The sequence below is a fragment of the Echeneis naucrates genome, chromosome 7 (assembly GCF_900963305.1).
Source record: "Echeneis naucrates chromosome 7, fEcheNa1.1, whole genome shotgun sequence".
Classification (NCBI taxonomy): Eukaryota; Metazoa; Chordata; class Actinopteri; order Carangiformes; family Echeneidae; genus Echeneis; species Echeneis naucrates.
The window spans coordinates 19,162,902-19,176,871 of NC_042517.1; the positions used below are offsets into that span (position 1 = coordinate 19,162,902).

Below are 13,970 nucleotides of genomic sequence, written 5' to 3' on the forward strand. Positions count from 1 at the left end.
TCGAGTCAGAGTTTAGTGATCCAGCAGCAGCATTGTCCACATGCAGGAGGATCCAGTCTGCTGCTGATCCTGCTGCTCCGCCGCACAGGCACAACACTCATCATGGCGCATGCGCACTCGGCCCTGTTGTTGAGTTTGTTATGACAAGTGGAGGCCTCGGACTAAATTAGGAGCGCAGCCCCCCCTCCTTGTGTGTCCGGGCAAAGCCACGATGGAGGGCATGGACCTGGACCTGGACCTGGACCAGGAGCTTATGCAGAAATTCAGCTGCATGGGTACGACGGACAAAGATATCCTGATATCGGAATTTCAGAGGCTGCTCGGGTTTCAGCTAAACCCCGCCGGATGCGCCTTCTTCCTGGACATGACCAACTGGTGAGCTCGGGGACTTGTTTGGCCTGCTGGGTGGTTAATGTTAGATAATAGATCCCACCGTTCACTTAACTCGCTCTCTGCACGGCGGTATCCTCACAATACGAAGACTTTCAGAAAAACAGACAAAGAAAAAATGGGAGGCAGTGATACACTTCGTCGTGACTTTACGTTAGGTATGTAAACATGGAGACTGTGACAGCTAACGACGTTGTAGTAACGTAACTAGCTGAGTCAGTGTGTCTCCGACTTCTGACTGCCAGAGACGGATTTTAGCGTAAGGTAGCTTAGAGGGGCTTTAAATGATAAATAATTGGCTAGCAGGTTTTGTTATTGTATTTTATTAACATAAAAAATATGTGTTTTTATTACTTTTACGTGAAAGTTCATTCCTGTTTGTTCAGGTTGTCGACCAGAGTTAGCTAGCGGGTCACCACTTTTGCATCATGCTAGTTACCAGGTTATTACATCACTGATCTCCGCCTATAAATAATTGTCATTTTTTATTTTTACAGTCTTCTTTTTTAAAAAAAATATCTAATTTATCTATGTGACGACCAATGTCAGACCCCCTTTACTTTCGTTGTCGATTGGCAAGATGTTCGAAATGTCTATTGCTCCCTCGATCGCTTCAGTTTATTACGTAATATCCAAGAAACAACGCACAGGCCAGTTCATGACACACAGCGGTTGTGCAAGCCTGGTGAATATTTACCCCTGTTTCTCTGCACTAAAGGGTATTCACGTGTCTTTTACCGCTAATGGAACTACTTAATAAACTGTAATTGCACAGAACCCTTTTCAAATGTGCTTGATTCTTTAAATAAACAAATAAATAAATACCACATAAGCAGTGTCCTTGCTATGAGTGATTATTCAAAAAAAAAAAAATAATAAAGACAGGAAGGCCATTCTGAAATCTTCCCCCAGAAGACATTTTGCTGGAGCACATTAATTGTAAAGAAAAGTGTCAATGGGCAGTGCAGCCTGGGGAGGGATCATGTGTTGCAGTGAAACAGCTCCTCTGCAATGAGCTTTCTAAAAATAAAAACTCTTGGTTTCTGGATGACCAACATGTCACGGGAAGCACCCAGCCTGAATCTCTTAAGATCTGCAAATACCTCAGTTGTTTCCAACAATATATATGTTTCAACCAGTCAGTAAAAATGTTAAAACATGCTGTTATGAGTGGTTTAATATTTTTTTTAATTACAGATAATACTACTACTGCTAACAATAATAATAATATTGTTGTCGTGTGAATAGTAATTTTCTCCCATGGATCCATATTTATTCATCCTATGCTCCACAATAGCTTAATTAATTTTTAATTGGTGTTGTAAAAGTCACCTGTTTCTGTGGTTTCCTACTCAAAGCTCAAAGGTTTGTCATCATATTGTAAAGTTTAAATAAAAGCTGTTGGGACAAATTTAAAAAGTTGATACAATGTGGGTTTTTTTAATTTCTTTTTTTTTTCTTTAACTTTGAAATAAATGTCCACATGTGGTACAAACCCAGGAAAGGACATTAGCTGTCTATAGATCCCATTGGCCTAAGCTTAAGGGTTTTTAACTGTTTGCATTTCTTACTCCATTTTAGAGTTGTACTGACCACCTGGTTTTTTTCTTGTGTTGTTACAGGAATTTGCAGGCAGCCATTGGAGCCTACTATGACTTTGAGAGTCCCAACATCAGTGCGCCGTGCATGTCCTTTGTGAAAGATGTGACAATTGGAGAGGGTGAATCAGTTCCACCTGACACACCTTTTACAAAGACCTGGAGGATACAGAACACAGGTAAGTGCTGGAGTACATACCGCAGTGCCAATTCTTGACCATGTAAATGTAAAATTGTTGCACTCACATATTACGCCAACATCTGTGTATCTTCAGGCGCAGAATCTTGGCCTCCAGGGGTTTGTCTGAAGTATGTTGGGGGAGATCAGTTTGGCCATGTTAACATGGTGATGGTGCGCTCTCTGGACCCCCAGGAAATGACGGATGTTAGTGTACAAATGCACAGCCCTGTATCTCCTGGCATGTATCAGGGTCAGTGGAGAATGTGCACAGCTACAGGACTTTACTACGGAGGTAAGGACAACAACCTTCACACCAAAGAAACATGAGAATTTTTGCTTCTCAATAAATATTGTATCGTGAAAAAACAGACTGAAATGAGTTATCAATTAGTGTAAAATAATAAGCAACTATTTTGATAATTTAAAATAGCAAAACACTGGTTCCAGTTTCTAAAATGTGAGGATGTGCTGCCCTTCTCTTTTATATTATTTAATTTTATTTGTTTGTTTTTTTTTTGTTTATTCAAAGATGTCACCCTTGGATATTTTTTACAGTTAGCAATAGTTGCAGTTTGGTGATGCTTTTTAAAATTCCTAATTTACTGAGATGACAGCTAATGCTTAATTGCAGAAGGCTGACCTGTTAAATCTCATAATCAAAACATTTTTGCTTATTTAAGGAGCACACAGTTGAGCCTGTTGTTGTGTATACATGTTATGTTTAATAAACAGATTGTCACTAATAAAGTAATATTGACATTACCATTGGAGAGCAGCCTCATCCATTTTAAGATTTGTCATCACAAGTATGGAGCTGGTGGGTTCAATGTGGCCATTTTTTTATCTCGCTGACCTGCAAATATATACAGCCAAGTACTGCAGTTGAAGCAGAAGGTAGCAGTCATTACTGAAGATGAAGTGCTGTAAAATTTAGTGCACATTAAATTCAGTGGGAAAATGATTTGGAATTCTAATAACACAAAAATGTAATTAAAAGGCATTCAGATTTATGTTGTCCTGGAAGTGCAAGTGTATCATGGAAGCCAACAGGAAATCCCCCATGACTTGCCCACTTACAAATTAAACAGCTGAGGGCTAAATTCTACTTCAACTTAATATTTAATTGACATGTTAATAGCGGTAATTCCTCTCCTTTGACAATCAGAGCTTTAGTGGCTTAAAGAGGGGAAAGGGCTTGAATTTTAAAAGTTGTAGTCTGTATCAATGAAATTCAGTGGAATATTGTGATTTACTGTTTTAGGTCAATCTGATTGTTGTGTTTCAGTAAGGTAGTGTTGGTGGCTGTGTGTATTTCTAACACACTATTACTCTTGACAGATGTAATTTGGGTGATTCTGAGTGTGGAGGTTGGGGGTCTCCTTGGCGTCACACAGCAGCTGTCCTCTTTCCAAGCTGAGTTCAACACCCAGCCTCACCGCAGCTTGGAAGGAGACTATAATCCCTTTGCCTCTCCAGAGAAAAGCAAGTGCCCCAACAGCAGCAACAACAACAGCCTCCACGATGACAGCGGTCTAAGGGTTGCAGAGGAGCACTGGCAGGAAAGCCCTAACCAGCGACAGCAAGATCAAAATGGACTTTCACACAACTCTGTGGATATAGTAGCAAACAGTCTACAAAGCAATCTTTCAGTAGTCTCTTATAACCAGGTAAGTAATATCATGGGAAAAGATTCTTCACTGAGCTGAATCATGGTTTGGGATAATTCCTTTCTCTAGTTTTATATAAGTATCTTCAAATACCTGAAAGTAAGTAAACAAATTGTTGCATTTAATGTATTAAGAAAGAAGACAATATGGACGGCATTGCAGATAATTCTTGCACGCATAAATGTACCTAGGAGTGCCTGTGGTAGTTAATAAGTAAATGCTTTACAATGGCTTTTCTTAGAAAACTATTTCAGATTTCAATTCGCAGCAATGCTGATTCATCACATAAACTTCCAGTATGTAAAAACAGTCAGTTGTCTTTGCCAGTGTAAGTTTTGAGCTGCCAGCCAACTTTATGAAAGCCCCAAAATAAGCTGATTCACAGTCACATATACAACGGGATGTTCAAAACTTAAAAACAGTAAAAAGGAATCTTTTGTCAAAATGGGTTCAGATGAACTCTCTGTCAACTAATCATTATTGCTGTACAGCGAAGTGTAATGACGTGATATGTGCAATAAATATATATAAAAATTGGTCTATTATTGCAGTACATAAAGACCTGAGACTGTTAAGGTGTACGATTAACCCTTTATGTCTTATTCAGGCAATGTCTTTAACATCTCGGATCTCCTTACAGGGTATACAGGAGTCCTATCCTTTTGGCCACTCTTAAAACATGGGACTTGCCCCAGTAAAGCAGCACTAAACTGTACCTCTGGAATTCATCACACCAAGAAAGAGAAAGAAGAGGCTTTATCAGAAGCTGGTGGAAAGTGTGGAAATTCAAAAACACTTTATGCAAAATCCGGCTACACTAAGAGAAAGCATAAGACAACGCTCCTGACGTGCAGCTCGTCTAACATCCTACACCACTGTATGCACGTGTGAATGCTAAGTTAAAAATGAGTGCTATGAGAATTTTGAGTGATATTCTTTTTTTTTTTTTTTTTTTTTTTTTTTTTTAGTTGTCAGTGCAAATGAAACAATGATGACAGAGGTGTATATTTGTGATATTTTGTGTATCTATGTGTGCATTGCACAACCTGAAAGAGAGACTTTGGAGGAAAAGCCATTTATTTTGCCAACTGATTCTCCAGTTTCTGCTTTGACTATATTGATGGGATTTCTAAACCAGTTTCCTTTAATTAAATCTAATAATATGGGTTTTCATCAGTAATTTTTAATATTACAGTCACTTTTCACCTTAATTCATTCAACAAAGAAAAATAGTGACTTCTTCCAGAAATGTCTATTTGGTTGCTTTCAATTTAGCAATTAATTAGCAATTCAATTTATGTGTTTCTCAACATTAGACTTGTGTATGGTTGGAAATCATTTTTATTGCAGCAGCAGTTTTAGATAGAATGCAGTTTTTTTTTCCAGTGGAGGGAGTCAGTCACTTCTCTGAGAAGAAGACAGTAGAAACCCAATTTACGGTTTGGCTCTCAGTCCAGATTATAGAAGTTTCATCTATTTATTTATTTTATTGGCATGAAATTTCATTAAGTCTTGTGGGACAGTCAGTGATTCTTCTTATCCACTGATTTATCTATAAAATACAAGGAGTATATCATAATTGGTGATAATGAGTATTAGCGACTTCCCGAGTCATTGTGTTGCAATAACAGCACCCGATGACAGGATAAATGAAGGACATTGATTGCAGCCATATAACTCAAAACATCATAAAAAAGAATGCATATTTTGGTCGCCCTGCTCTGAATTTTCATTTTAAAGCTGTTATGGACTTGGCTATGGGTTTTTAAGTGGAATGTATCTGATGATTGTAGAGGCTCAAGTTTTTAGGAAACATTAATCTAACCAAAGGATCTACTTTGTATATTTGCATTGACCCATTTTTTTTTTTTTTTTTTTTTGACTGATTCTGTTCTGCATCTTCCCGGTCATATTTAACCTGTTTCATTATTTCAGATTCAAAGTTAACCACAGCATTAAAAGAAGAAATAAAAACAAGTGGCAGTATCATAATTTCCTGAGTGAAAGTACACAATGCAGTAATAATTCCTAAAAGGCTAATCTATGCAGTATTGGGACCTCTATGGTAATGTGTGTGCATACTTATCCTCTCCACAAGAACAGTTAAGTCCTGAAGGGTTTATCAACTCTGATTTTATCTGTCATCCAAAGCCAGTGTGTTAGACCGAGCTGTCAGATAACCCCCCACCCCCCCCCCACCACCACCAACTGTAAGCCCCAGGGTTTCTGAGCTGAACAACACGACAACACCAGCCTATTCAACAACAACATGTTGTAAGAATCTTTGGGCTCTTTGCTATGTTACAGAATGGTGTGTGTTTTCTGTGCAAAAAAAGTTAATGGATCAATGTGGCTTCCTACTGTTGGTGTCAATTCATCAAGTGCATTTTGTTCTTTGTGAAATGTCTCTTTAGAGTTTTCTTCTGGCCAGATTGCAGAATGAATCAGTTGGCATTAGACTCCTACAACAGCACATTTATGAGAGTGAGGAGAGTGCAAACAGATGGAGAGGAGATGGAAGCTTTTTGTTCTTGTATGTATGTTTGATGAATGTTTGTAAGATTAAATTATCACTTTAAACTGAAATCCTGGACTCATGTCATATTTGTGCAGCAGATGTCAGGACTGACGTCCTGTTTTTATGGAGCTTTAACACCTTTTTTTTTCTTTCTCAAAAGATTTTTTGAGACATTGACATTTAACCTCTTAGTTACTTGTCTATCCCATTCAGTAATTTTAGGCATTAAACGCTTTAGTTATTTTGAAATCTTTTAAATGATATTAAAATACCATTAATGACATTAATCGCATTTTATGGCACAGTTGCAGATTTAATCAGATGGTACAAATGATTACGTAAGATATCACAAATGTGCTTTAAAGATAAATACATTTTAACATTAAGTTACAAGGATCAATTCCATAACTCTCCATATTTATGTACTATACGTTAACTGAACAGCTGCTGCTTGGCTCATCAAATTTTTACAAACTGGAAGAACAATGAATTTTCTTCTGTGTTGATGTGCAAAAACTAAACTCAGATTTAGGGTACATAGACCAGAAGATGAACAAAAAGCTCATGTGATGAGGTTTTCACTCCTTTTGTTGCACAGGAGGTGTCAGATTACATGTGAGCCTGGAGGTTTACTGGTCAAACGCAGCATTTTCTCCTTTTTGTTGTGTTTGTTATACCCCCCTCCTCACTTAGCATCAGTCTACAAGACCAAACCAAACAGCTTGAGGGAGCAACACTCTCTAGTCATTTGCTCAGGTTGACTGTCACATGTATACGTGTCACAGCAAAACTCAAAGGAAATACGGTAATTGCAAGATTATCAGATAAATGACTCACCAAAAGGAGTTCATGCAGTTGTGTTTCAGGCGGGAGTAGGACACTGTGGCTCCACTCTCTCCATCCTGGCTGAGAAGACTGTGAGCAACTTCAGTTTTAAAATTTTAAAGGTGTAATTCTGCAATTTTCAAAGGAGATTTAAAGATGATCCATATGGGTGGATATACAGGAAGCAGTTCTTTGGAATATTTCAACATCCACACAAACATGACTGTTTAGTTTGAGCAAACATTTACTTACTCGCTTTCCTTCTTTTTAACTACTGTACTTGCTCTGTGTACAAGTTATTCAACTTTTCCAGAGATAATTTTACACCTTTGAAAACATCTCTTGTCTTTATTGCTCATTTGTATGCTTTCCCCTGTATCTTCAAATGGCCAGCCCTTTTCAAGTCATATGGCTTCTTACTCTGAATGTTTCAATTAAACCAGATAAAGTTGTTCACTCCTTCTCTGTCCTATTTTACCTAGGTGTGGATTTATCTTATAGGGGGCATGAATTAATCTCCACCCAAATTTACCCTCATGAATTGGAGTAGATTAGATAAAATTAGGTTTAGTTCATGCTCATGCTTTAACAGCTTTGTGTTTTAAGCATCACAAAGTTGGACAACTTTCCATGAAAACTGTTGCTCCTGAAATGGATCATAGTTGTTAAAAGACAGACTGTTAAAGACTCAGCAGAAGTTTTGTTTATCTAAGGAGCTCGCATTGAGTACTGCCCCGAGTCATTATTAAGTAGGCCCTTAGAGCAACCTCCTTCTCATTAGGGCACACCCTTTCTGTCAGAACTGATATGTCATGAAGGCACACTGGCCCAAATAAGTCTAACTCCTGCCACTGCAAATAATCAAACCAGGTGTCTCTGTGGCTGGACCAGACCAAACTGATCCAGCTCTGAACGCTGTGCAGCAGGCAAAAACTGCATCCTCACATGAGGGCAAAGGAGTCACGGCCTTTAGGGGGTGTGGACATCAGTCCACACTTCACCTGAGACAGAGGAACAGCCCAGGAGAAAAAAGGCATACAGAGACTAAGAGCACTGAGAAAGCTACTGAAGCCACTTTTTCTTGAGCCACTGAGGTAAGATAATGAATGTTTTATCATCACTATCACATAATAAGCCATGTTTGGGCAGACTGGGATCATTTAAAATTCAAGTCAAAACTATTTCATAGGAGGGAACAAGCCCACATAAATAAATGATCTGTTACTTGCCAATGAGTTTTAAGATTTTTTTTTTCTCTCAGCGTGTGTTAACAGTTCTTATTGTGTTAGTGAGGGATGGAAATATCCCACGTAGAGAGGGATATTTGAACTGTTATAAACTGTTATAAATGTTATGTGGAACTGGTTCATGCCAGTCACTGTCTGTACACATGATCACTAAAATAAAATTAAAGCCAACATCCTTTTTCAATGACAACATCTCATAAACAAAAACTGAACTCCATTTACCTGCTTCTATCTCAGGGTTATGCTGTTTAGCCTTCTGGCTTACAGTCATTGCTGACACACACTTGAATAGAGCAGACGTCATGTCATTATTATAATATATATAATTAGTTTTATTTTTAGTTTTTATTTTAGGAAAAATACTGCATGTTTTCTAAAATGTGTTCATTTGAGTATTTTATGCCACTAAACACTTCATGTAAGGAACATGCTGTAGAATACAGCATACGGTATATAAATACTAAGTAAATACATATTTGATTGTATTTACATAGCAGCTTTCATTTTATTTACGCTCATTATGACTGTTATTGTGTGAGTATTGAGCATATACTGTCAAACACCAGCGCTGCTGTGAGTGGTGTTTCCTGCTTGTGCTGCAATTTTTCACTATATTATTTCCCCTTATTCTTTCCCTTGTCATTTGATATTTATTTTTTCTTTGGATGTATTTGAATTCAAGTTTGAATTTGGATTCAATCACCTTCTTATCAGCACTCCAGGGAAAAGATTTGGTCAAGCTGATTTCACTACGTATTCTTTGGAAAATGAGGAAAAGGGTTACACCCAAAATAACTTTATCTGATGACTCTCAGCCACTTTTACTATCCCGTGCAAATTGAAATATATACACAAACTCACAGATCCACGTGCACAGAAACAGAAACAGTCATTTTAAAGAGCTTATAAAGGTGTGAGACTGAACACCTTTGGTCCAAAGAACAATGGAATGTGAGAAGCAGAGAATAAGCTTCTTGTGTTGACTAAATGCTTCTCATATCAGCTTGGCTGCAATCTAGAGTTAAGCACAGCAACAAACACAAGTCTTGATATCAAGAGCCTGATATGACAAGCATGCTGCTTTCATTTGAGCAATGCATAATGCACACACGCCTACACACACACACACACACGTACACACAAGCCACTTTTTGCTGGAACTCAACATTAAAACTGCCAATAACTGCAGTTGAGGAGGTTTGAAGTTTTGTTCACACAACACAGTCACAAGTGTCTAATCTCAGAACAACCGTGCATTTTTTAAAATATATATATATATATATTATATATATAAAACTGCCAATACCTGTAGTTGAGGAGGTTTGAAGTTTTGTTCACACAACACAGTCACAAGTGTCTAATCTCATATATATCTTATATATATATATATATATATATATATATATATATATATATATATATATATATATAAAACATTGTGAAATCTACATGTTATTGGAAATATATCTTAATTGTAGTGATCTTTTATCATTAGATCTGTTCTTACTACAACTATTGTCAACAGGCAATAAATAAAAAATAATACAGCTTATGTATAGTTCTGTTTTGTTAACTCAATAGATTTTATCTTTTGCACTAGAGGTTTTGCCTTCGGGAAAGACCCTGTTCCTTGTGACCACCACATGTTAATGCTTTGAAAATGTTTTGGTTGGTCTAGGTGTCTTTGCTAGTAATTCGTGAACAGCATTTACCAAAAGATAGTCCATCACTTATATTAAGCATAATGTGGTTAGTGTGATATTTTACTCTTTAAGTATAATTTATTTATTTATTTGTTTTTACTGTCCATTGTAAGGCAGTGAAAATTTCTTGCTGGCAAGGCTAACACAAGTAGAAGCAGACCAAAAATACACATGAAGCAAAAATTTGAATAAGCATTCAAATAATTACATGCATTGTTTTGTGACATTTCGTTTTCATGAGGGTGTCTAAAACACAGTCCTGACAAACGTTAGTGTGCAACACCACTCCCCTCCAGGTGATTTGTTCTCTTACTCATACTATGATGAATGCCTTCCAACTACTTAGCCTTTATCCACGTATTACATGTGTCCCCACCCTTTATTTTTCGGTTCTATCAAACTTTCTTGTGATTAACTTGCGATCACTCTTAAGGACAATGATAAAGTCGATATTTTTTCAAGGCCCTGGGTGTTACGCTGTGATAGCCGAATAACTGTTTCATCAGAAGAAGTGAAAAAGCTTCATATTAACGAAAAAACAAAAACAAATAAGGCTTTGATCTTACTTTTGTAATCTCTATTTGCAATCTAAAAGGTGGAGTAGGTTGGATTCTGATATTGTTGAGTAATGATGTTGACAATAATGGAGGGAAAGGGCAGAATTTCACCCAGCCTGAACTTTTTGACATAAATATTAAGATATAGATTTGGGAGAGAATAGAAAACAAATTGTCATGTCTTTGAGTTACACAAAAACTCTTTGAATGGATGAATTGAACTGCCACAGAAGGTTCAGTCAGCTAAGCTGAGATAACCAATTCCTTCTTTCAGTTCACACAAAGTAAATAGCACAGAACAAATGTCAAGTTTACTTTAGGACCGCTACTGTTTAAATATTGAGCATTTGGGTAAGGTTGCAGCATCAGTGCCACTCTGTCAAGACAGTGTTGGTGTTCAAAACTGTACGAAACTGTCGTGACACCAGTGAAAATGGTTCTTTCTTCTTCAGGTGTCTGAGAATGGGGACTCCAGGTTGTGAACACACCGGCTGCGCCACACAGACACCTCTCTTTGCCAAGCAGCCTCAGACCAACCTCAGGGCAGCCTGGCTGGATGAGACAGAGGGCATCAAACCGCCCCCCACTTTGGTGGGGCTCCCTGAGGTCAGCTGGTTTGGGCCCTACATCCCCTGTTACAACCGATTAGCTGTGGAGGAGAAACCCTGGGTGGTGGAGGTGACAGGGGCCACGGCTCCTGCTGCGCCTACCTCCAGAACTCTGGAGGAGAGCCTCACACCAAACCAAGTCCAGGATTCCTCTTCTAAGGTGGAGATTCAGGTGGAGGAACGCTGTCTGGAGCAAGTCCAGACCATGGTGGTGGGAGAGGTGCTGAAAGACGTGGACACGGCCTGCAAGCTGCTCAATATCTCTCCAGGTGAAGCATAAGACTGCACATTAAATAAAAAAAGTTGGCAGAAGTTGCCATCTAATAAATTAAAGCTTCAGATGTCATTGCTTTGTTTACTCTGACAGCTGGCCAGTCTGTTTGATGCCCACCTTGTGCAAACTTGGTTGAACGTCACAGAATACATCTGAAATTCTGTCATGATTAAAAGAAGACTCCAGCATCAGTGAACCGCCATAAGCCCAGGGAGGGAATGAAAAATATTCTTTTTGTCACTGCTACTGCTGCACACACTACATTAAGAAGTTAGCAATCTCCAAACCTCCAAACCCAAACGTCCATTTTTTCAGATATGACAAAACCTCTCCAGACAGTATAGTGCTTTGACATGTAAAGCAGTCCTGTGTCCCTTATATTCTTCCGACAACAGGTTTCAGCTTTGCTTTTGAGTTTGGTTTGGTTGGTTGCCATCCTTCATCTGTTTCCAGTTTAACTCAGTCTGTCAGATTGAATTCTGATGAACTTTTGTTGTTTTTTCTAAATCTTATCAATCAGAAATGGTTCAAATCAGAAGCACCAAAGCTGAAAAACATCCATGTTTTTAGTACATGGTCTGGGTGAACAACCCAACATCTCCGCTTGCTCTTTAGACCCTTTAACATGGAGCTGCGTGCACGTTCAGAAGTGGCTGCTGTGGACGGAGCACCTGTACAAGCTGCCACAGGTCAGCACCATGTTCAAGGAGCTGACTGGGAAGGATCTATGCTCTATGACAGAGGCAGACTTCAGACAACAGTCCTTTCAGTTTGGAGATGTGCTTTATGCTCATCTGGACATCTGGAGATCTGGTAAGAACAAGGAGGACACTGGGAAATCAAACCTGCATCACCTTCACTGTAATGTTGGTAAATTAGGGAAGCAAACTGCTGCTGAATTTATCCTCTATTTGTTTCCTCAGCTGCAGCAATGAAAGAGCGCTGCTCACCAGACGACAGAAAATCTGGTAAGTTCCTGGTTAAATCTGGGCGAACACATAACGATGCTACAATGACTAAAATTCAGTGACAAGGAAAACAGCTCAGACAAATCTCTTCTGCGTTGGCAGCTGTTGATGATTCCTGGTCAGATGTGATGTGTAACTACCCCAGCCAGCCCATCCATCTGTGGCAATTCCTTCAAGAGCTGCTCCTCAAGCCGCACAACTACAGCTGCTGCATCCGCTGGCTCAACAAAGAGAAAGGTAAGAGCTGCCGTAGAAGAGAAAAATGAATGGGGCATGCTTCACTTATTGTGGGGACTCATACTGGATACATAATAATATATGTTTTTGAACGGCACCTGTCCAAAAGAATCTTGAGTAAAAGCTATGCTATAGAGTGAAGTATCGAGTAGAATGAACATAAATTAGGATACTGAAGCAGTAGCGTAAAAACCACCCTATCAACTGATGAGCAATGTTGGCCCAAAGCTCTCAGCAAACCGGCACTGCGGCCTTCAAAAGCATTGGAGATAATATGAGGACAATCCGGCACATACAGGTTACTTAAAGTTCATGACGTTGACCAGCATTTCTGCATTTGCAGCTTTGAAGAACATGCCATTGATGAAATCAACCAACCTTTTTGTGCCTGCTGTAAACTTCCTAATCAAAATGAAAAACAATGTTATCATCTACATAATGATGGTGAAAGTGAAAGAAACATTGCACTTGCTGAAGGAAAAAAAAATACTCTTGTGAGCGTGCTAATGGTTGGAAGCAGCAGTGTGCAGCCTCACGGGGGCCATCACACTGAAAAAGTGTTTCGCTCTGTTTTCTCTCATAAGGGATCTTCAAAATAGAGGACTCAGCCCGCGTGGCCAGGCTGTGGGGCATCAGGAAGAACAGGCCAGCTATGAACTATGACAAACTGAGCCGCTCCATACGCCAGTATTACAAGAAAGGAATCATTCGAAAGCCCGAGGTGTCCCGCAGACTGGTCTACCAGTTCGTCAACCCTGTATGATGAAGAGGATCAGATCAGAAGATAGTTATTTACTCAGGACTGACTGACATCGAGGAAAGGTACCACAAACAATTATTGTATTGGATGCTTAATGTCCACCGTAAAGCCTGCCTACTCAAACATGCACTCCTGCCTATTCATGCAATTTCATTCAATTTTCAAATTTTTATGGATTTTACTTTGTCCTTTTGTTGTCTTTAGCACTCATATTTAATCTTGCTCTTTGTTGTTCATTTAGATTTTTCAAAGGACACATTTTTTTTTCCTTCCAAGGGAGAAAACCTTGTAAAAGAAATCTAAAATGGGCTTTTTCGCTTTCTTGTAGTGTTTCTTGCAACCGGCTAATGAACTAAAAGCTAGCACGGTGACTTAAAAATAAAACAAGCAAATGTAATCAATATAAAAAGAAAAAAAAAAGTGTCTTTAAGTGCTTG

The 13,970-nt window shown here is 38.7% G+C and overlaps 2 protein-coding genes across 4 annotated transcripts; both read left to right on the plus strand.

The window, feature by feature from the left end:
* The first annotated feature begins 112 nt into the window (after positions 1-112).
* LOC115046201 (uncharacterized protein C6orf106 homolog) lies at positions 113-6,416 on the plus strand. Of its 3 annotated transcripts, XM_029506419.1 has the most exons (5): positions 212-375; positions 2,013-2,167; positions 2,264-2,461; positions 3,508-3,836; positions 4,477-6,416. In XM_029506419.1, the coding sequence occupies exons 1-5, from the start codon at positions 212-214 to the stop codon at positions 4,510-4,512; spliced, it is 882 nt and encodes a 293-aa protein (XP_029362279.1). In that variant the 3' UTR covers positions 4,513-6,416. The 3 variants fall into 3 exon arrangements, with proteins under 3 accessions (XP_029362278.1, XP_029362279.1, XP_029362280.1); XM_029506418.1 differs by lacking the exon at positions 4,477-6,416 and having other exon boundaries at positions 113-375; positions 3,508-4,469; XM_029506420.1 differs by lacking the exons at positions 2,264-2,461; positions 4,477-6,416 and having other exon boundaries at positions 3,508-4,469.
* Positions 6,417-8,158: 1,742 nt separating this feature from the next.
* On the plus strand, positions 8,159-13,928 carry LOC115046600 (SAM pointed domain-containing Ets transcription factor-like). Its single transcript, XM_029507082.1, has 6 exons — positions 8,159-8,273; positions 11,139-11,563; positions 12,184-12,381; positions 12,492-12,536; positions 12,639-12,773; positions 13,358-13,928. The coding sequence occupies exons 2-6, from the start codon at positions 11,149-11,151 to the stop codon at positions 13,534-13,536; spliced, it is 972 nt and encodes a 323-aa protein (XP_029362942.1). The 5' UTR covers positions 8,159-8,273; positions 11,139-11,148; the 3' UTR covers positions 13,537-13,928.
* Positions 13,929-13,970: the final 42 nt, after the last annotated feature.

What these genes read in the sequence shown, in the direction of transcription:
- LOC115046600 (XM_029507082.1), top strand. Translation starts at nt 11,149, where the DNA reads ATGGGGACTCCAGGTTGTGAACACACCGGCTGCGCCACACAGACACCT. An exon ending in TCTGGACATCTGGAGATCTG is followed by an intron (nt 12,382 to 12,491) that starts GTAAGAACAAGG and finishes TTGTTTCCTCAG; the next exon opens with CTGCAGCAATGAAAGAGCGC. An exon ending in ACCAGACGACAGAAAATCTG is followed by an intron (nt 12,537 to 12,638) that starts GTAAGTTCCTGG and finishes CTGCGTTGGCAG; the next exon opens with CTGTTGATGATTCCTGGTCA.
- LOC115046201 (XM_029506418.1), top strand. Translation starts at nt 212, where the DNA reads ATGGAGGGCATGGACCTGGACCTGGACCTGGACCAGGAGCTTATGCAG. An exon ending in TTCCTGGACATGACCAACTG is followed by an intron (nt 376 to 2,012) that starts GTGAGCTCGGGG and finishes GTGTTGTTACAG; the next exon opens with GAATTTGCAGGCAGCCATTG. An exon ending in CTGGAGGATACAGAACACAG is followed by an intron (nt 2,168 to 2,263) that starts GTAAGTGCTGGA and finishes GTGTATCTTCAG; the next exon opens with GCGCAGAATCTTGGCCTCCA.